General features: G+C 51.1%; 2 protein-coding genes across 5 annotated transcripts in view; one reads left to right on the top strand and one right to left on the bottom strand.

Annotated features, from left to right (window-relative positions):
* NLRC3 (NLR family CARD domain containing 3) overlaps positions 1 to 13,723 on the top strand; it is a 42,664-nt gene extending 28,941 nt beyond the window's left edge. Inside the window, exons 11-18 of the mRNA XM_067551101.1 lie at positions 52 to 135; positions 1,535 to 1,618; positions 5,499 to 5,582; positions 7,249 to 7,332; positions 8,427 to 8,510; positions 8,795 to 8,878; positions 10,682 to 10,765; positions 12,876 to 13,723. Coding sequence (XP_067407202.1) covers positions 52 to 135; positions 1,535 to 1,618; positions 5,499 to 5,582; positions 7,249 to 7,332; positions 8,427 to 8,510; positions 8,795 to 8,878; positions 10,682 to 10,765; positions 12,876 to 12,966 — 679 coding nt within the window. The 3' untranslated portion in view covers positions 12,967 to 13,723. The remainder of the gene's footprint in view (positions 1 to 51; positions 136 to 1,534; positions 1,619 to 5,498; positions 5,583 to 7,248; positions 7,333 to 8,426; positions 8,511 to 8,794; positions 8,879 to 10,681; positions 10,766 to 12,875) is intronic.
* CLUAP1 (clusterin associated protein 1) overlaps positions 9,651 to 21,226 on the bottom strand; it is a 142,747-nt gene continuing 131,171 nt past the window's right edge. For 2 of the 4 annotated variants that reach the window (XM_067551103.1, XM_067551105.1), the window contains exons 12-13: positions 18,348 to 18,404; positions 16,692 to 17,828 (exon numbers count right to left, since the gene is read on the bottom strand). In XM_067551103.1, coding sequence (XP_067407204.1) covers positions 17,676 to 17,828; positions 18,348 to 18,404 — 210 coding nt within the window. In that variant the 3' untranslated portion in view covers positions 16,692 to 17,675. Of the gene's footprint in view, positions 9,999 to 16,691; positions 17,829 to 18,347; positions 18,405 to 21,226 lie in introns of those variants that run through there. The other 2 variants (XM_067551104.1, XM_067551106.1) reach the window with 2 other exon arrangements.

Genomic DNA, 21,226 nt, shown 5'->3' with positions numbered 1-21,226 from the left:
AAGGAGGAGATCTACACCCAGTGACCTGTCTTGTCTCTTGTCTTTTCGTAGCCTTCGGGAGAATTCCATCAGCCAAGAGGGGGCGCCGGCCATAGCCAACGCTCTGCAAGCTAACCACACGCTGAGAAACCTAGAGTAAGTCAGCCAACTTTCAAAGTATGGATCCTCCCCCCAGCTCCAGTGGGTGTAGGTTACGCTGTGTGCTCGACACCAGTACAGCCCTCGGGTAGGTGCAGGGGAGCCGCGCGCGTGTGTGTGGGGGCAGTTGTGCTGTTGATATGCAGCGGTCGAACACCGGTGGCCAAGGGAGTGCACCTTGGGGCGATGGGCAGCGCTCAGGCTGGGTATCAGGTGAGTCTGTTGGACAGCGAGACCCACTGGGCTGGGGACAGACTCCCCAGGAAACACTAGACTGGCCAAGGAGAAGGTGTGACAAGGAGCAGCGCTGCGATGGCTGACAGCGGGGGGAGAGGGTGGGGTGTTGTAGGATGACCGAGTGGCCCTTTCCAGATCTAGTACCCAGAGCCATATCATCACCTGTTTTTTTTTTCCTATGAGGGAGGGTATTTGCCTCCTCCCACCTCCCTGCAGTTCCTCTGCCTGCACGCTGCATGGCAGTGCTTCTGCTGCCTTTGGGGGTTTGTACTTGGGTGGGGAGGAGTCGGGGCAAGAGAGCTGCTCTTCACAGCACCATCCTCCCCCCACCTCCAGGGCCAGCATCAGCTTCTGCAGACTCCAGGTCTGCCCGGCAGGCTCTCCTAGAGGGGCTGTTTAAGCCCAAACACAGGTGAGCAGGCCAAAAGGGGCAGCAGGCTGGGGAGGGTGTGGACTTTCCAGTGGCAACCCCCAGCCAGGATACTCCAGGACCTCTGCCAGTTTACGCTCCTGGGGTTTCTCAGTAGGCATGATCTGGCCTTGACTCTCGGGCTCATCAGTGTGTAAGCAGAGAACTTGTGCTTGGCTTAACCATCCTGTAACTTGGAGTTGTGTGAAAAGCATAATCTAGAATATCCAGAGTGGAAGTAACTAATGATCCCTCTGGAGTAACTTGCCTCAGCAGATAAGACAGTGATCCATCTAGAGCAGCAGCCTGCTTCCAGAAGTTACCAATGACTGCTTCAGAAGAAAACATAAGCCATTGTGAAATATCATGCCATTGGGGGCGCAGGGAGAAGGGGTAGAATCTTCCTGACCCCAGCTAATGATTAGTAGATGCCCTGAAGTATGAGGATGGAGTGAGCCCTTTCAATATGATCCTGACTAGTGTTGGTGCACACTCTTCTGGTGCTAAAATGTTTAGTTCCATTTTGAAACCTTGAAGGTGATTGCCTCCAGGTCTTGCAGCAGTGAGTTCCACAGATTAATCATCCATTCCAGTGTAAAAAACCAAGTTTTTCCTTTGATTTGTTCCCCATTAATTGCCTTTTAACTTCATCCTATTGTCTCTTTCCTCCCGCATCACATTTTGTCCTGCAAGAGGCATGTGTAATGCATCACTCTGTGTTTAACTCATTTCTCTGTACTTTGTCTCTAGCCTAGCAGCGAATCTGTTGCATGATGAAGGAGTCAAGGCCATTGCACTAGCGATGAAAGAGAACCAGGCGCTCATGTCCCTGCAGTGAGTTTCACCTTGGCCCTCGTTTTTGGTTCCTTCTCTTTAGCTTCCCTGTCCCTGCAGCAAGTGAACAGCCTGCAACATCCATCCTGAGCCTCTGTCCCTCTCAGCTGAGTGGAAAGGGGTGGGCTCCCTGCTCGGTGGTGTCAGCACTAGGATTCCATTTTCAGGGGCAGCATGGCACAGCCTGCATCTAGCTCACTGGTTCGGATCCCGCCCAGGCCAGTAGAGACTGAAAACTGTTACTTTGTGATTCTGCTGTGTTGATCCCAGTATATGAGAGACAAGGTGGGTGAGGTAATATATTTTATTGGACCAACTTCTGTTGGTGAGAGCAATAAGCCTTCAAGTTACACAGAGCTCTTCTTCAGCTCTGAGAAAGGTGTCACAGCTAAATACAAGATGGAACAGATAGAATACATGGTAACTAATTATGCTAAACTAAGAGATCATTCAAGGTGATGTGGGCCGTTAATATCGCTGCAGTCATAGGACAAAAATGGGGGGGAGGAGTTAATGGGTTACAGATTGTTATAATGAGCCATAAATCCATTAATAACTGCTTCCTGGAGAAGCTAGTCCTGGAACTCCCAAGGGGAGAGGCAATTCTTGATTTAGTCTTAAGTAGAGCACAGGATCTGGTCCAAGAGGTGAATATAGTTGAATTGCTCGGTAATAGTGACCATAGTGTAATTAAAATTAACATTCTGTAAGGGGGAAATACTAAAGAAACCCTCCACAGTAGCTTTTAACTTCAAAAAGCAGAACTATACAAAATTGGAAATGAAAAGGAACAGTCAGTCACAAGAGTGAAATGCCTGCAAGCTGCATGGAAACTTTTGAAAAACACCATAATAGAGGCTCAAACTAAATGTATAACCCAAATTAAAAACAGGAAAAGGACCAAAAAAATGCCACCATGGCTAAACAGAGTAAAAGAGACGATTAGAGGCAAAAAACCATCCTTTAAAAATTGTATGTCAATCCTACTGAGGAAAATAGAAAGGAGCATACACTCTGGCAAGTCAAGTGTAAAAGTATAATTGGGCAGGCTAAAAAAGAATCTGAAGAGCAACTAGCAAAAGACACAAAAATTAACAGCAAAAAAATTAAGTGCTTCAGAAGTTGGAAGCCAAACAATCAGTGGGGCCATTAGACAATCAAGATGCTACAGTACCAGTGAGGGAAGACAAGACCGTTGTGGAGAAGCTAAATTAATTCTTTGCATCAGTTTTTGCTGCAGAGGATGTGAGGGAGTCTCACACCTGAGCCTTTCTTTTTAGGTGACAAATCTGAGGAGAGGTGTCAACAGAAGAGGTTTTGGAACAAATTGCTCTATTTAACATTAATAAGTCTTCAGGACCAGTTGGTATCACTCAAGAGTTCTGAAGGAACTCAAATACAAAATTGCAGAACTACTAACTATGGTATGCAACTTATCACTTAAATCAGCCTCTATATCAGATGGCTGGAGGATAGCTAATGTAACGCCAATTTTTAAACAAGGCTCCAGTGGTGATCCTGGCAATTATAGGCTGAAAAGCCTAACTTCAGTATCAGGCAAATTTGTTGAAACTATACTAAAGAACAAAATTATCAGACACACAGATAAACACACTATATTGGGGAAGAGTTAACACGGCTTTTGTAAATGGTGAGGCATAATCTCCCATCTATTGGAATTCTTTGGGGGGCTCAATAAGCATGTGGACAAGGGTGATCCAGGCAATATAATGTACCTGGACTTTCAGGAGGCATCACTAAAGGCTCTTAGGTATAATAAGCTGTCATGGGATAAGAAGGAATGTACTCTCCTAGATCAGTAACTGGTTAAAACATAGAAAACAAAGGATAGGAATAAATGTTCATTTTTCACAATGGAGAGAGCTAAATAGTGGGCACCCAAGGATCTGTACTGGGACCAGGGCTGTTCAACATATTCCTAAATGATCTGGAAAAAAAGAGTAAACAGGGAGTTGGGATTGTTTGAAGACAATACAAAATGACTCAAGATAGTTAAGTGCAAAGCAGACTGCGAAGAGTTACAAAGGGATCTCACAAAACTAGGTGACGGCATGAAAATGGCTGATAAATTCCATGTTGATAAATGCAAAGTAATGCACATTGGAAAACATTATCCCAACTATACACACAAAATAGTGGGGTCTGAGTTAGCTGTTCCACTCAAGAAAGAGATCTTGGAGTCAATGTGGATAGTGCTCTGACAAACATCCATTCAGTGTGCAGTTGTAGTCAAAAAAACCTATCACCGCAAGTGGTATACCTCATCCAGTGCACCGAATGCCCCAATAACAGCGATGTGGGTGAAACTAGACAGTCACTATGCTCTTGAATGAACTCACACAGAAAAATGATAAAGTATTTTTTTGTCTTTATCACTTGTGGGCAAACACTTTATCACAAAATGATCACTCCGTAGCTGACCTCTCAGTTCTCATCTTCAAAGGAATCCTGCTCAACATCTTTAAAAGATGAGCCTGGGAGACTAAATTCATAACTTGGCTAGATATTTAAAAAAATCATGGTTTTAATAGAGCCACTCAATTTATAGTTTATTACAATAATCCGTAAACCAATCACCCTCTTTTTTCCTGTGACTGAAGAGATGTTAAAAGGACACTTTGCCTTGAATGCTCTCTTGGAATAACTTTCGCTTAACAATCTGTTCCACGTGTCTTTAGCTGTGATACGCAGGGCAGATCTGCACTTACAACACCGCACTGGTGCAGCTGTGCTGCTGTAGCACTTCAGTGACGATGCTACTATGCTGATGGGAGAATTTCTCCTGTCGTGCCGGTGTGGTTAATCCACCTCTCCGAGAGGCGGGTGCTATGCTGATGGGAGAAGCTCTCCCGTTGACATAGTGCTGTCTACACTGGGGGTTAGGTGGTAGAGCTGCATTGCTTAGGGGTGTGGATTTTTCACACCCCTGAACGACGTAGTTATACCAATGTAAGTTTATAGGGGAGCCCTGGCCTGTGAGTGGTTTCCCCAGCACTAAAGAAGAGGTATGTGGCACTCGAAAGCTGGTCTCGCTCACCAACAGAAGTTGGTCCATTAGAAGATATTACACTTATTACCTCACCTACCTGGTTAGCGTAGCATGCCTTTTCATTGGTGACTAAGAGTCAACATCCCAGGTCCCTCTCATTGCTGGCAGCCTTTGCAGATGTAAAAGGTTGAATGGGCCCTAGACACTGAACTCTCTTGCCTGGAGCCCGTCCGGCTAAGACCTGCAGTTCCAAGTTAAGGGCGGCAGGCAGGGTGGTGTGGAGCTGCTGGACATGCTGTGACTTACTCTCTCCAGCACTGTCAGGCTCGCCACTTTCACCAGCCCTTCTTCTGTGTCATTTCTTTAAGGCTGAAGAGCCCCAAGGCCTCATTTCCTTTTATTAATTACGGATTAATCGAAGCTTCTGTGTTACTGATTGATTCTTACACAGTGGTGTGATGGCCTGAGTTGCAGAGTGGTGCTTGCAAGCCTCAGATACACGGATTTACAGAATTACAAACGATATTCGCACCCCCTGGAGATCACAACCCTTCACCAACCACCAAAATGCTGCTACCTCTGGGGTGGAAGGCAGCAGCTGTTTAGTAGCGCCCAAGACTGTTAAGCGACGGTTATGGGCAGGCTGTGCAGAAGGATGCTGTGTCCGGTACAAAGCGGAGAGGGGATTTCATTGGGCGGGATGCAGTTACTTGAGTTTAAATCTTGCCAGAATAGCTTGTGGAGAGGTGTCACCTCCTTCCAGCTGGCTCCCCCAAGAAGGGTCCTTCCCCTGGCCAGGGGCTTCACCCTCTTTGCAGAATCTCGTGCTGCCCCCAAGTGGTAACCCTTCGTCTCGTTTTCTTTGCACAGCCTGCAGTGGAACTTCATTCAGTCGAAGGCTGCCAAGGCGCTGGCCCAAGCACTACACTCCAACACAAGCCTGACCAGCCTCGAGTAAGTGATGACTGCAGCACATCTCCCTGTCCGGCTGCCTCAGGGCTCGGGGGGCAGGGGGCCAAGGCGTTCAAGCATGTACTTGCGGGGAGCGAGGAGTTTGTGCTGAAGGAGCAGAGCGGGACCCCTTCCCCTCTCCACAGCAATCCCACCGCCCTGTGCTGTGGGGGCGTCGCGGAGCCATCTCAGGGAGTGCATCTTGCTTGGCTCAGTGACTGTCTCTGGCAGGGGGGGCCAGCTTGGTCAATCCCTTTTTGTGGGCTCAGCTGTGTGGTGAGGGAGATTCTCTCTGGGGTCTCCTGCACCTTTGCTCGCCCAACAGAACAGGTTCCAGTCAGGAAATGCGCCCGTCTCACTGTGGCCTAGTCACTTACCTCTGCCCGGCCAGCTCCAGCAGGGGGTCCCGCCGAACACGCCCTAGACGTTTTGCAGATCCTCCCAGGGACCCTGCCTCTCCCAGTTGCCCAGCTCCTCTCATCCTGGGGCCTGCTGGGAGGAGGAAGTTCTGTTAACTGTTACCAGGCCAGACTGCTCTGCCTCGTGTTACTGTTGCTTTGTTAGGGGAGGGTGCCCAGAGAGCAAGTGTGAAAAATCAGGACGCTTTTTTTTTTCAGGGGGTGGGGGATACCTGCATATACAGACAGAACCCCTAATATCAGGACATCTGGTCACCCTAGATTAGGTATTTTTGTTTCTTTGTATCTCACGGCCTGGCCCCTCTGAATTTCACACTATTGAGAGAGATCTATTCACTGCCCTGTGGGCTTCATCGACGCAGAGTCCTAGGTCAGGCGGGATGGGATCATCCCAGCCAGTGGTTCTCAAGCCGGGGCACACAGAGCTCTTCCAGGAGGGACATCAACTCATCTCGATATTTGCCTAGTTTTACAACCGGCTACAGAAAAAACACTAGCACAGTCAGTACAAACTAACATTTCATACAGACAACGACTTGTTTATATGTTTTATAGACTATAAACTGAAATATAAGTACAATATTTATAATCCCATTGATTTATTTTCTAATGATATGGTAAAAATGAGGAAATAAGCAGTTTTTCAGTAGTGTGCTGTGAGACTTTTGTATTTTTATGTCTGATTTTGTAAGCAAGTCGTTTTTAAATGAGGTGAAACTTGGGGAACGCAAGACAAATCAGCCTCTGGAAAGGGGACAGTAGTCTGGAAAGGTTGAGAATCACTGATCTAGGCCGACCTCCTGTATCACACAGGCCAGAGACCTGCCCCAAAATAATTCCCAGAGCAGATCTTTTAGCAAGACATCCAATCTTGATGTAAAAATTGCCAGTGATGGAGAAGGCACCACGACCTGTGGTCAGCTGTTCCAGTGGCTAATGACCCTCACTGATAAAAATGTACGCCTTATTTCCAAGCGGCTGGAATCCTTCACTTGGCAGTTCTACAGGCCTGCCAGTACCCCCCCATCTCCCATGGTGCAGTGGTCTGTGTAGTGGTATGGCGTGTGTTGACTGGAAGCTGCAGTATTTCAAGGCATACTGATTAGGGGAGCCCGCTTGTGTCCTGACCCTGTCGGGAGCCATTAAACATCCAACCGTGTCTGTCGCCCATGTGACCCGTGTGTCCCTGTGTCTGCGCTCTAGGGGAGCGGGGCCATACATGCCATCATGTGGCACGTGCTGTGTTTCAGTTTGCAGGAGAATGCTATTGGCGATGACGGCATGATTGCCCTGGCTGCTGCTCTGAAGGTGAACACCACCCTCACCACCCTCTAGTAAGTGTCCACGCTGCACAGGAATAGACGGGGGTTGGAATACGCCCTGCATGTGAAATGTATAGTGGTGCTCAAAGCAGGGGCACTCAGTTGGTAAGTGACCCTCCAGCCAAACAGAACCTGCTGCTCCCCTGCCCCTCATGCCTCCAGCCTTTTGGAGAGTTTGGTAGCTAGCTAGTTGCACCTGCCCCACTAGGCAAAGGCTCCTGTCAGCTACGGAGTGGGTAAGGTGCATGGCTGGTCGAGGCAGGCTGAGCCATAGAGTGACACTAGATTCTGCTCGTTGAGCACTAAAGTGACGGTAACCAGTGTGCCAGAGTGAGATGGGAGTGTGAGCGGAGAAGAGTGGCCACGGGCTGGGGAAGGGGAGATATTGTCTGAGGGTGAATGGTTGAGCCGTGTTTCCTGGGGGCTGAGTCCATTAGAAATTCTGCGAGACGTGTGTCTCTTTCGTTGCCATTGTGTTGTCATAGGCAGAGGGACTGCTGGGATTTTAGCTGCGCCTGCCCCAGGTGAAGTGCAAGAGCTAATCAAGTCTGCATCAGCGTCTACTGGAAGGGGGGCCCCTGCAGGCTGATAATTCATTGGAAATAAGTCCTTTGCAGCTGGGGGATAATTATAGGTACCTGCCATACTGATCTTCAGCACCATGTCCTGCAGGGAGCCAGCCGCCGGGCGGCAGTGTCAGCCCCGCTACGTAGCTCTAGAGCCCATCAGACAAGTCAATTAGCTCTCAGTGACTGTTGTGTCTGTCTGTGTTGGACTCCAGCCACAGCTTCCTTTTTGTTTATTGGAGAGTCGTTCAGCAGGGCCAGTGCTTTAATAGAGAACGCGCTGCCGTCTCCCCAGCTCATACATAAATCCTCGGCTGGATCAATGCCTTCGCTGCAGGCTCGTTCTCCTCAGGGCTGCAGCGCTCCTCGGCAGGATGAACGTGCTAGGAGAAGAGTGGCTTTGGCGGGCAAAGCCATCCACGGCAGGCCGGCTTTCTCGGGATCTGGTTTGCCAGCTTGCTGTAATGCAAATCTGTCGGGCTTAGGCTGGCTGGGATAGCTTGGCGTGAATTGAACTGAATGTTCCTTGTTCTCTTGCAGCCTCCAGGTGGCATCGATCGGTGTGAACGGGGCCAAAGCCCTGGCAGAGGCCTTAGTTGTTAACAGAAGCCTCACAACTCTGGAGTAAGTGTTCCATAGCTGCCCCCTTCTCCAAGCAGCCCCTGCAACTCACCTCTCCCCGGCCCCTCCAGGACACTAAATCTATCAGCTCGGTGGTGCTTCCAGGCTCCGCCAGCTCGGTAGGCTGAGCCCTTGGCTCCAGCGTGTCTGAGTGCCCGGCCAGCTGGCGTGTGGCCTGTCTTTCCCACCATCCCTTAACCTGCCTTCTGTGGTTGCATGGAATCCCTGTATTAGCCTTTGGAGCTCTTTCCTAATCACCCTTCTGTATCTCCTGGCTTCCACTGCAGCTTGAGAGGAAACTCCATTGGTGTGGCTGGCGCCAAAGCTATGGCCAATGCACTGAAGGTCAACCGCAGCCTCCGCGTTCTGAAGTAAGTAGCTGCCACGCTTGGGCAAACGCTAAACTAAAATGGATCCCAAAAGCTCCACAACAAGGCTGGTGAGGTGGTAAAGTCCAGCACCCAAAATGCCAGAATGAAGGGTTTTTTGTGCAGTCTTAATTTGGCTCCGTTGACTGCAGGCATCTGATATAGTCTTTCAATACTACTCTTTTTTCCCCACACGACCCCTGCTTCATTCAGTGTACAGGATTTTGTTCTCTAATCCCCTCAGTCTCAGTCTGAGAAGCAGCTGAACTGCGTTTGCTGAAACGTTCCAGACAAATTCAGCCTGAGGCAGATGCCCAGTACGGGAAATTTCAGCCCAAATGGTCAAAGTTACAATTGGAAATGGAGTTTCGTAATGGAAGGTGTCAGGCAACCTTAACTAGAGGTGGCACCACCGGCTCTGTGTACGAGTCACCAAAATGCTTCCAAACTGTTAGGTATCGTCTCTGAAACTGGAGCTTTCTCCCTAACTGGCTTCCTCTGACCTGACTCTTAGTGATAGATTGTTCTATCGGACTTCATCATCAAAGGTCACTGTGAGGTCACATCTTCTGGATTGTGACATCACTGTTACTAACCCTGTATTGTGACATGGCTGGAATCAGGCAGGGAGAGGAGGCCAGCTATGAAGGAAGAAATCCAAGTAAATACACAAATCAGTATGGATAAAAATAGATGGTTTAAAGGATAAAATAAATCAGATTTTCTTAAATCTTTAATTAAACACAGGTGTATTTTCAACAATAAGTCTGTTTAAAATTAAATTTGAAATGATGGAAACCGGTGTTAAGGCCGACACCTGCTCTAATGTGTTAACATCATTTTAAATTAAACAAAAATATACATTAAGCTGTACATGTTTGCTGCCAAGGTCTCTAATAAAGCCAAACCACTGACCTGGTGGAAGACAGTGGCTAAGCAGCTGAAACCGGAGGTTGCTGAAGTGCTAACATCGCTTTAGAATACAGCAGTAGCCTTTTGTTCAGGTGCAGCGTGAACATTTTCTTCATTTCAGTTTATTCAAGTAGTTCAGTGCAATGACTAGTTCACTCAAAGTTACGAAACCGATTGGGAGTTCGAAAAGCAGGAAAGCCTGTTTTCCAATCTAAGAATAGAAACGAGGCATGAGAGAATGAGCTCTACTAGTTCTAAACTCTTGGAGGACAGGGTGACCGGAAACAATAAGTTCAGTTCACTAACTACAGCTAATAGTTCTGATGTTTAATAAATCAGTTTGAGTTGCAAAACCTGTTCTGATCATTTTTTTCTTATGCACCTCGCACATTAAAATAGTTGCAATAGTTACCAGTGAGACTCCAACTTTCTTTAGGAAAATAACTAAAAAGTACAAATGCAAAACAAGATTAAAATCGATGATGTAAATCAAGGTTTCCTGCTTGCTGATTTAAATCCATGATTGCAACTGGTGGTTTAATTTGCTTTGATTTAAATCTGCCCACACTGACAGCTCTGCAGCAATGATGGGATGTGAGGATGTTGTATTTGATGGCTTAATAGTCAGCCTAACAAACATTTGGTTGGCAGAGATTTCATTTGGGGAACTATAAGTATGAGCCATTGGTTAGAATACAATCCTCAGCCAGTGCCGTCAGCCCAGAGGCTGGATGTTGGGTGTAAATCTTTCTCAGCATCCACATGCCAAGCAACATTCATGCTGTGTGTGGGACAGAGTTCTCCAGCTAGGCACCGTTGGGAGAGAAATCAAATGCGTGTGCCCCAGGCTTTCTCCAGGCCTCACTTCTTGATGAGTCTTTGTCTCCCCTCCAGCCTCCAGGAGAACTCCTTGGGCATGGATGGCGCTATCTGCATCGCCACAGCGCTGACCGGAAACCATGGCCTCACCTATGTCAAGTATGTGGCAGCTGGGTGTCCAGCCGGATGCGGGGGTGGGTGGGAGACGGACGGGAACATGGGGGAAGGGTGTGAACTCCCCTGCCTCTGGGACCAGGGCAGCTGCGCTAGCGTGTCCTTCTGTGGGCAACACAAAATGCCACTTGGGAGACTCACTCCTAAAATATACACGGCCCAGGCTGCCGGCCTCACAAACGCCACAGGAGGCTTGAACTCCCAAGTCCCTGCCGAACATCCCTGGAGTGCTAAAGGGGTCGCCAAGGTGTGGAAATCCTCTTCAGTGCTTGGCCAGGGCAGTGCTGTGCCTGCTCCCTTGAGGGCAAGGGGTTTGCACGGTGGCCTGCAGAGCAAGGCGATGGCTTCCCCTGAGCTGGCCTGCTGGGGCTGTTGCCTGTGGCGAGGGAGGGCCCCAGGTGTGAGTCTTGGCTGGGGCAGTGCAATGGGGGCGCCCATGTACACGCCATCCTGGCTTCGCTGTGCTCGGCAATGCTGTGCAACCAGGCCTCAAATCCACCTGCAGGTTCTTACTGGGACCCACCCAAAGCTGGGGGCTGGGGTCCCAGCAGGAGCTTCTGGCTGGCTTTGGGGGGGAGGGGGCTGCTGGGGGCTGGCAGAAGGCCGTGGAGGAAGTTGGGGGCACTGGTGCTGCAGGGGACGGCTGGTCCTGGCTGGGGTGAGATCTAGGGAGGTGAAGGGTGGGCCAGTGCTAGCTGGCAATTGTCAGCCCAGGTTTGCAATGTGTCACTTTCTGCCAGTCGGGATCAGCAGCATCCAGGGCCGAGCTCAATATCTAGAGGTTCCTATCAACAATTCAACACAGAACTGGCTTGAGCCCCTGCCTCAGTAACCTGGGACAATCACACAGCACCCTTTGGTCACCTCTAGAGGCAACACTTCCCTCTCACAAGCACAGAAACAGAGTGTAGAAAAGAAACTTTCTGTTAAAAGGGGATAAGGAACCCAGCATTAACCTGGGAAAATGCCGCAAGCAGGATTCACACCCACAAAACCATGAACAAAACACCCACCCCAGGGGAAGTGGGGCAGTTTCCTTTTGCCTCAGGTTCTTAACTCCAGCAACAAGAATTTCCTTTAACATGCCCCTCCCTTCACAGCCCCCCACTCCGAGGTGTTGTCCTTAGGCAGGGCAGACCCAGAGTCTAGAGGTGCAGCTGCAGAGTTCATCTCCCACCCTGGTGCAGGAGGTGGGGGAAAGAAAGCACCTTGCTCGCTCCGCTATCTGGCTGCTACGTTCCAGCCGCTCGCCGCCTCGCCAGCTGCTCACCGCCCCGCCAGCTCGTTAGCCACGCTTCGCCAGATGCTCCGGTGCGCACCATCACCTTCTGCTACCACCTGCTTCTCTCCTATGACCTCTGCGGGTTGGTCTCTCAGGGTCCCCCCGCTCTCTGACTGTCAGCTCTCAGTGGGTGACCCTCAGTGCGGAAGCTGGGCAGGAGCACCGTCCCACAGCAGATGAGTTCAGGTCTAGCGAGCACTTAACAGAACAGAAGACGTTTCATGGAATCTTAATTAGCTCTGGCTTTGAGCAGGGGGAGATTAAAGCCTTCTTGGAGCTGTTCGAGCCCACGCATCCAGACAGGAATACTTATCCCCACCTCCTAGCAACCTTCACAGGGCTCCGGTATTCCAGCCCCTTGCTTAGCCAGTACGGTTCAGATGTTAAGGACTCTTCAATCGGAACAGGCTACGCACGGCTCTTCTGCCCTTTGCTCATACAATAAGGGGAACAACATTTGCTTACCCCTGCATTTAACAGTAGAGTGATTTGTGCCCCAGCACCAGCCACAGGGATCATTTGGGCAATGCAGACCCATCATGCTGTGCACCGAAGCAGGGTGCATGTGCTCATGCAAACACAGTCTGGCCCTGACACCTGTTTCCCTCCCCCAGCTAGCTCGGCAGGGGAGAGCTCATCCAGACCCTGCTTACAAATGCAGTGTGGACTGCCAAGCGTGGCTTGGAAACAGAGCAACCCCAGGCTTAGTGCGCAGTGTGGCCGCACCCTGCCAGCCGGACTGTCCGGCTCTGAGGTCAGGCCAGCCGGGAAGTAGTGCTGCTGTGTTCATGCCTGTCCCTTGTCCTCTCCCAGTCTGCAGGGGAATCGAATCGGCCAGTCGGGCGCCAAGGTGATCGCTGACGCCATCAGAACAAACTCGCCCCACTGCGTCGTGGAGATGTGAGGGCCGCACTGGGAACGGCCGGTGCGAGTGAGCAGAGGGTAGGGGCTGGCGCAGAGACTCGTTTTAATGACAGCGTCGTCCTGTCCCGTCACCTCGGTGCGGGGGATTCTCTGCGTCGGAGCATGGCCGTGCATGGAGCTGCTTGCCCAATGGAGGCACACTGGGCCTGGAATGGCCCCTGGACTCTGACTGGCTCAGAGCGCCGCGTGGGCTGATGGAGGAGCTCACACAGCTGTGCTGAGGCCTAGGGTCGGCGATGAAGGCTGCAGCCGGGTCTGCTCCTGACGTGGGTGAACGATGGCACAGTAGTTCCAATGGCCACCAGGCCTGAGGCAGTAGTGACAGTTAAAAGGCCCCAGGCCGGGTGTGGTGTGGGGGGGTGGATGGCAGTGGGCGGGAGGCTGCAGTGCCAGCAATTTAGTCCCACGTCACTTAGCCCTGTACCTGGGAAACCGCTGAGCCCCTCCTGGCTCTCCATAGCACAGCCGAGGTGGGGAATCAACGCGCAGGGCTGGCCAGGAGCCCCCTCCCTGCCCTTTAGCTAAGGCCGGCACACTGTGCACCACTGGAATGGCTTCAAAACTGCCACTCCAGCTATAATGTCACCACCTCACAGCTGGGGGTGTGTCGGGGCCTGCTGCTGTACGTACCTAGGTCTGGGAGCATGAGGCTCTCGTATGCCCAGTGCTTCCACCCCAGAGAGCCCCCAGCAAAGCCTGCCCGTGAGAATTATTTATACATTTATGCATGGACTGAATAAACCACCATTCTCAGGCTGCATCTAACTGCAAGTGACTCTGGCTACTAGTCAGTCTCATGCTGCGTCCATTCAGTGGCCAAGCCCCTGGAAAGCGAGAGGTGTCATGGTCAAGCATCAATCCAACGAGGCTGCAGCTGTCCAGAGAGAAAGTGGGAAAAGAGGAGAGGAAGAAGTGAAGGAGGGGAGGGTGCCTGCAGGCAAGAAAGCGAGGCTGTCTCCAAATCATCCGTGTTGGTGTGCCCCAGGGGCTACAAAACAGTTTTCTTTCTCAAGCAATGGCACCTAGAAAAATGGGAATTAACCGCAGTCTGCATTCTCAGCTCAGGCACCACGGGCAGGCTTCTTCCATTCTGCAGTGCGCCCCTTGCTTGATGGGATACGTGCAACTACGCAGGGTGTCCCAGTGTGAAGCTGTCACACCTGGTCACCAATACACAGTCAGCTTTCATCAATCCCACAGCGGGGGTCTGAGCCACCATAGCTTTTCCCCATACTTAAAAAAGGAAACAGCCATTGTTACTGTGTGCATCTTGCTGGCGAAACAGACATCTTAATGTGGACCCCTGTAGATCCATGAAGCTCCTGGAGACACCCCCTGATCTAAGCCCGCCAGTTCCCACAGCTTTGGCCACTGCTGTGGAAGAGTTGGAAGCTCCTACTCCGACTGCCTTGGTCTATGTCATGCATGCATTCATTGCCTGTGGTTATGATAGCACAGAACTCGGCTGCACTTACTTCCACTTAGCAGCAAATGTAGAGGTGAGGTTGGTGGGTTTTTTTTTTAAATCTCTGCTCTGACTTACTACTAGAAACAAGCCCCATAGCTGGGCTCCTTCAACCTTCTGGGAAGCGTTCAGCACTGAAGGAACGTACAAGTGATCAGTGATTCGAGCTGCGCACTCAATGAATGCCCAGAGACTACAGTGGAGCCCTGTTGAGCCAAACGGAACAAGGGCATGTAACGTGCTTAGCTAAACATGCAAATGGTACACTACGGGGGAATTCACTCAGTATCCAACAGAGGCTTACTTCAAGGAAAAGGGGTTTGGCTAAACACATGACTACTTTAATGGCGTCTCTTTCATGCCTTTCTCTCCCCAGTCCACAGGTAGCAGGTGGTATTTGCCCAGGGGAAGCAGATGTGGCCCCCACCCTGCTTTTCAAGGGAGGAGTCATTGGAAAAATTCCAACACGGTTGTAGTCCGGCAGCCCATTCCCCTCTATCCTCCTGCTGGGACAGCTGGTCAGTCGCTCTGTAACAGGTCACTGCTGGCTGCACAGACTCACGCCAGCTCGTCTACAGGACTGGGGGTGGAGTGGCTCTAGACTTGCTGTGCTCAGAACCTGTACCCTAAGCTATAGGGGGTCTTGCATTCAGGGGGGATACTAGATCCACCTGCTGTCCACCAGTGGCAGCAGTTTGGGCCTGACTCTTTATGGAGCCTGCACCTTGTGCCATAATTGGCACCTGGGCAAAGTGGGTGTCCAAGCCAGGAATACTCACAGCGAGCGGAGCAGTTTAAGCCCACTTTGCATTCGCTTTGCTCATGTGTAAATGGCTTCACAAGGTGCAGGCAGTGGTGAATCGAGCCCCATGTGCTGCCAAGTCCCAGCTCCATGACAATAAGGGCTGAGAGGAGGCAATGATTTCAGCAACGCATTTTTTTAAAAAAAAGCTTTTTTGTGGCAAAGACATGGAGTGCTCTGATGGGCCAGTCCCAGCGGCCTTAGGAGAGGCAAGCTGGAGCCTTCAAGGGTTGTCACTGTCCAGGCTGGATGCAGTATGTTAGAATACAAACCACAGCCTCGTCTTTCTGAAGCTGTGTACCAAAGGTGCTAGGTGGCAGTGCTGCTCCAGAGGTGCTGTGTGTCAGTGCACAGAATGTGTTTGATTCATTCTGCTTTGGCTACAAGGGAGACAATAATACATGGACAATGTAACCCCCTGCACAGGGACCAGGCTTTATGAGAAGCAACTCACAGTTTGGGGTAAGACATCAGTTTCCACAGGAGGGGGTGCTGGAAGCAATGGCAGCTGCCTCTCTCAATGCACAGCAGCTTCTGCGCGGAATATGTAACCAGATTTCAAGGGCATGTTTGCAAACTGGCAAGTGGGGGTAGAGCGCAGTGCCTCTTGGAAGGGGGCTGGGATTCCATGATGGACTGTGTAGCTCAGCCCCGCCTGAGAGTTCACAGCGAGCTACCACCACTGGAATCGCACAGCAGAGAAGTAGGGGGCTAACTAGCTGTTCCCTTTGCAGTGAGCGGCAAAACTCCCTTGAACTTAACGGGCGCACAGTAAGGCAACCAGCTCTCCTAGAAATCTCTCTTACGGTGAGACTTTGAAGTCCATGCGAGTCTCGCTATTATTGCTTATTTGTGTTACCGTGGCACCTAGGAGCCCCCGTCATGGACCAAGGCCCCATTGTACTAGGTGCTGTACAAACACTGAACAAAAAGACGGTCCTTTGTCAGCTTGTGCACCAACATAAAGTTAGACTTCAACTTCTATTGCCTGGAACCATACTGGGTGTGAACGTTTCCCTCTTACCGTCATGGAAATGGTTGGAGTGGGTGGCATGAAAAAATTCACCTTGAAACCCAAAATAATTATTGGTCCTTCCTTTCTGCAGTACTAATTATGAAGAGGGTTAGACCAACGCAGATGTAGGGAAAACAAGGGCAGATTTCTAGAGGTAGAACATGCCAGGACAGGAGCGTGCCAGGATTATTGGAACAAAACGGGACCACTCAACTGTCAGGATGAACAAGCGCCAAGGTGAACTGTTCTAATCAAGCAGTGATTTCTGGTCTGTGAGGGTATAATGCCATTGTACAGCAGAGCTGTCAAGCAAGTGGGGCAGAAATAACTGACACAAATTGAATGCACTTGAGCTTTCTCTAATCTACATAGTTTCTCAACAATGGTGCCAGCCTAATCTAGTAAAACGTCTCAATAAAAAAGTCACATGAATCAATATGGAAAATACATTTATTTCTGAAACGTGAGGATCTATATAACAAAGCAGCTTGTATAGCACGCAGGAGGAGAGCAGAATTTGATGGTACAATAGACTTGTGTGGATTTTTAGGCTTTTTTATGGAAGAGACTCTACCCAGGTCTCATTTCGGCAACCAGACAAACTTTGGACCTACTGCACTTGTTGCAAGAGACTATGGCATGGTCTACACACAAAGGCTGATGACTTTAACTAAAGGGCTGATTCTTAGGCTGATTTAGTTAAACTGGTGCAAAGTCCTGTGATGGTGGTTCAAGAGTGGTTTGTTGCAGTTTAGCTTAAACCTTTTTTCTGACTGATTTAGGATAAATTAAATTATACAATGAGTTTAAGCCCATAGAAGAGCATCCACACAGTGTTCTGCACCAGCTTATGTCTTTCAGTTTAGTATCACACCTGTAGTTAAACTGGTGAAATCTCTGTGTGTGAACAAGCCCTTAAGCTGGTAAGGAATCAGTTTTAGCTAAAGGAATATAAACTAGCTTTAAATCAATTCAAATGTACCCACAGACAGATTTTGCATTAGTTTAAACCAACTTTAGTCACACTGGTACATGGTTGTGCGTAGGCCAGGCCTAAACCAGGGCAAATCACCATCCAGTAGTGGTCTGCAAACCTTTGGCATCAAGGAGTGTGGAACCCTAGTTCTAATGAGCAGATAAACCCACCTTTCAACAGGTTAAGTAAAGAAGAGTTTTTAATATTACATCACGTTTAATTCTCATCCGAACAATTCAAACTTTGTGAACGATGAGCAGGGAAGTGGACTGGCAATTAAAGTTTAACTGTCCCTGTGAGCAATGCTTTATTATTTACCAACTCCAAATTTCATTCCTGTATAAAATACCTCCAGGCCCACCAGGGTGTGTTACACGCCCAACCCTTGTGCTGGCTCCAATTTGTTCATTGGTTCTACCTTGGAAGGGGATTCAGAAGTCATTATCGCTCTCCTCCAGTGGCTCTGGCTTCCTTGCCCGGCGACTGGCCTTGCTGGGAGAGATTTCCATGCTGTCATCTTCCAGATCATCCTCATCATCATCTTCCTCGTCGTCCAGGTCAATCTCACTATCCTCCGAGTCCTCCTGTAAAAAAGCAGTGGGCACAGAATTCATGGCCAGCCCCGTCTCAAACCAGTGCTATCATCAATGGAAACCTGCACACCAGTCCGTGCTGAGAACTACAGCCATGTTCCCCACTGTGCTGAAATCACAGCCCCACGTCCCCCATGCTGTGCTAATGACACAGTTGCCAAGAAGCACAGTTTTGGCTATGGCACAGGAAGCAGTAACAGGGATTCAGACTGTGGTGGCATTGCTGAGCTAATAGCACAGCCTGCAGGTGCTGAGGCTCAGACATGATGGGCGACAGGAGCCCTCAGCACCTATGGGAGCGGAAGACACTCCGCAGCTTCCATCCGCCATTTTGCTAGGCACTGGTTGCTCCATTCATGCGGCTGGAAACCTCCATTCAGGCCCCCTGTAGCGTGGTGACATGGGACTTCTTTACTGTTGCTAGCTCCTGGGGGGGCAGCAGGGCCACAGCGGGACTTGATGAGTGCCTGGGATAAGGGTGAGACAATGACCTGCAGGAGACAAACCCACCTGTGCCATGGCGCTGGAGGTCTTGTGTTTACCTGGCTGGACTTGGGCTGATTCCACCTGGGTGAGCGCGCGTGGAAAGAACAATGGGAGATGGAGAATGGAAAACCATTACAAAGAAAAGAAAACAGCAGGCAACCGAAGTGAGAGCAACGGAAGGCAAAAGCAGCGGGTGCTGCTCCCAGCAGAGGGTGGCGTGCGCAATGTCTGAGCTGTATGGCGAGGCGCGACAGGAAGGGATGCTGGGAACACGGACGGGACCTGGAAACCCAACGCCAAACAGCTTGCAAAGAGTCCAGGGTTCGAGACCTGCAGGCTGTCCTGCATGACTAGCTGCCAGGAGCCAGGCTTCCTGGGAGAGACCATAGCTCCCCCTGACAGGGTGGGTCCCAGCCTGGTTGAGGGAGGTAGGGTAGGGACAGAGGAAAGGAGCAACTGGAGTAAGGGAAGCTGCCCAGGACTCACTTTGCCTCCCCACTGCAAACATGCTGGCCTGGGGCAGCAGGCAGCGTCTTGAAACCCACCTTCCTTCTCTGCCCCTGCAGCAGCCCCCAGCGCGCCTGGGCCAGGAGCAGCTCAGCGACCCCAGGCCGTGTCTCTGCTCTGGCAGCACAGCCTGGCTGCCACAGGAGTGCCCTGCCCTGGCTCCGGCAGAGGGCGGAAGAGCTGGGCTGGGTGCTAGACAGACAGAAGAGAAACTCAGGGCCTGCCCCAAGGAGCTTACATCAAACCAGACGATGCATGGAGAGCTGGGAACGCTGCCAAAGCAAAGCAGGCAGGGAGGCTGGGCACACACTGCTGCCGTCTGTCCCTTCGCCCTGTTCTTCCCCAGCCTGCCCTACTCCACGGCTCGGGTCTCTTCCTTAGTGGGGCTAACCCTTCCCTTCCTTGGGTTTCCGTCTCGATTTTTGACCCAGGGCTGGCTGAGGGGCTGTCCCTGGGGGGTCTTGCTGAGCCCTGGGTACCTGCTGGGGGCTGCTCCAGGAGGAGCTGAAGCAGCTGCTGCTGAGAGCTACTGGGGCTGGGACCTTTGGCACTCCACCCGGGGGTGGCTGCTGGGCCTCACTGCCAGGGGCCAGTAGGTGGAGATGGGGGGGGGGGGGGAAGAAGTGCACCAGGCCTCCCTCATCCTGGCCTCCCCTGCTCTGTCTGAAGTGGCTACACAGAGAAAGACGAGAGAAGACCAGAAGGGAGCAGAGACAGGAGAGAGAGCAGCTGTGCAGGGCCTGGCCTGGGGAACATGGGCAGCATCACTGTCCTGGATCAGGCCATGACTCCATGGAGCCCATAGCCTGAGCTCTGACCAGCACAGGCAGGTGAACAAAGACATGCTGCATCTTCCAATCTGCGGGGGGACCCCTCCCTGCTCGTGGGAGGATTTGTGGGACATGAACCCAGGTCCGGGCCGGGCGGCGTTTCCCCGCTGCCACCAGCTAGCCTTGGCAGAGCCACGACCAATGCTCCAGACATCCTGGGAGACTCAACACGCAGGAAGTGCTGCTCACAGCGGAGGTGATGGGCAGTTCCTTTGTGACCTGCTTGGCCCAGACCTCCTCTTTAAGCCTGGAGGCAGTACCAGGAATTAACAAGGCAGATCTCTGACATGCTGCCTTGTTTGGGGCTGCTGCCTCCTTGCCCTACTCCCAGTTCCTGGCTATTGATTCTGGCTTGATGCTAGGCTCTGGCCTCAGCTATTGACTTTGGCGAGACTCCTCAGTTCTGATAGCTATGGCTATAACCACTGGAGCTACCGCCCACGCCCCAGTCCCTGAGAGTCGTAGAATCCTAGAAGATTAGGGCTGGGCAAGTCACTGCCCGTCTCTGTGCCCCAGCAACCTCTCCCTGTGAAATGGAGATGTTACTTGCCTCCCTCCTGGGGGGCTGTGAGGGTACCTCATTGACAATGACGGGGGGGGGGGAGGGGCTCTGACACTGTGAATCGACTCTGACACTGGCTTGAGCGAGTCAAACCAGAAACAAATTGCAGAGCAAGGCCTGATGCGTTCCTGCCCACAGAGGAAGTGAGGGACCACTCTGTCCTTCATGCCACTGGGCCCAGAGCAGAGAGCACTGGGGGCTGGCCTGGCTAGCTAGGGCCTCAGCCCCCTCAGCATCATAGTTTTGGGGGTGCTCAGATACTATCAGACATACCACGAACAGGGAAAACCTTCTCTTCTGCCTGGAGGGGAGACAGCTTGTACAGTGCAGTGTTGTTGGGGGCTGCATTGGGGGGTGGGGAAGCCAAGGTCAAAGCGATGGGTTTGCATTCAGCTGTGAATGGCGGGAGGGCCCCGGTCATTCCTGCCTCTGGTGGCAGTGAGTTGCACAATGTAGGTCTGCTTCTCATTTTATTTCTATCTCCCACACTCACGTGCCTCCCCCTTAGCCGATGGTCTCGTTGTGTCGGTGAGACACACCTGAGCCCCTGGGTGGGGAGGGAGAGGCGTCTCTTATGTAGACAGGACCAATCCAATGGGGGGTTTTGAACAGCAGGACAGAGACCTCGAACCAGACTCTGTTCAATGGGGAGCCAGAGGGGAGTGCCAGGGAACTATGCTTCCAGCGAGTCGTGCTGCTATGCAGGTGGGCTGCTGCATTTCATGTTAGTTAGAGCTTTGTCAGGGCACGTGGCTTCCTTCTTGGAGATAACGAGATGCTGTGAGCAAGCCTAGAGGTCACCAATGCATGGATCACAGGGCCAGGTCTGTGGGTCCCCATGAAATTCAACCCCACTGCTCCTAATCCAGAACCGAGGCAGCCACTGTTAACCTTTCGGCAGGCTGATCATTCACCATTAATTGCTGCTCTTTGCTCTCCCACTCGCAGGCTCTTTCTGATTCATGACAGCTCCTTGCCTCTCATGCCCGGCAGGTTTCCTTAGC

The sequence above is a fragment of the Emydura macquarii genome, unplaced genomic scaffold (genome assembly GCF_026122565.2).
Source record: "Emydura macquarii macquarii isolate MOO-44397 ecotype Brisbane River unplaced genomic scaffold, CSIRO-AGI_Emac_v2 contig_1348, whole genome shotgun sequence".
Lineage (NCBI taxonomy): Eukaryota > Metazoa > Chordata > Testudines > Chelidae > Emydura > Emydura macquarii.
This window is presented reverse-complemented; position numbering and strand designations above follow the sequence as displayed.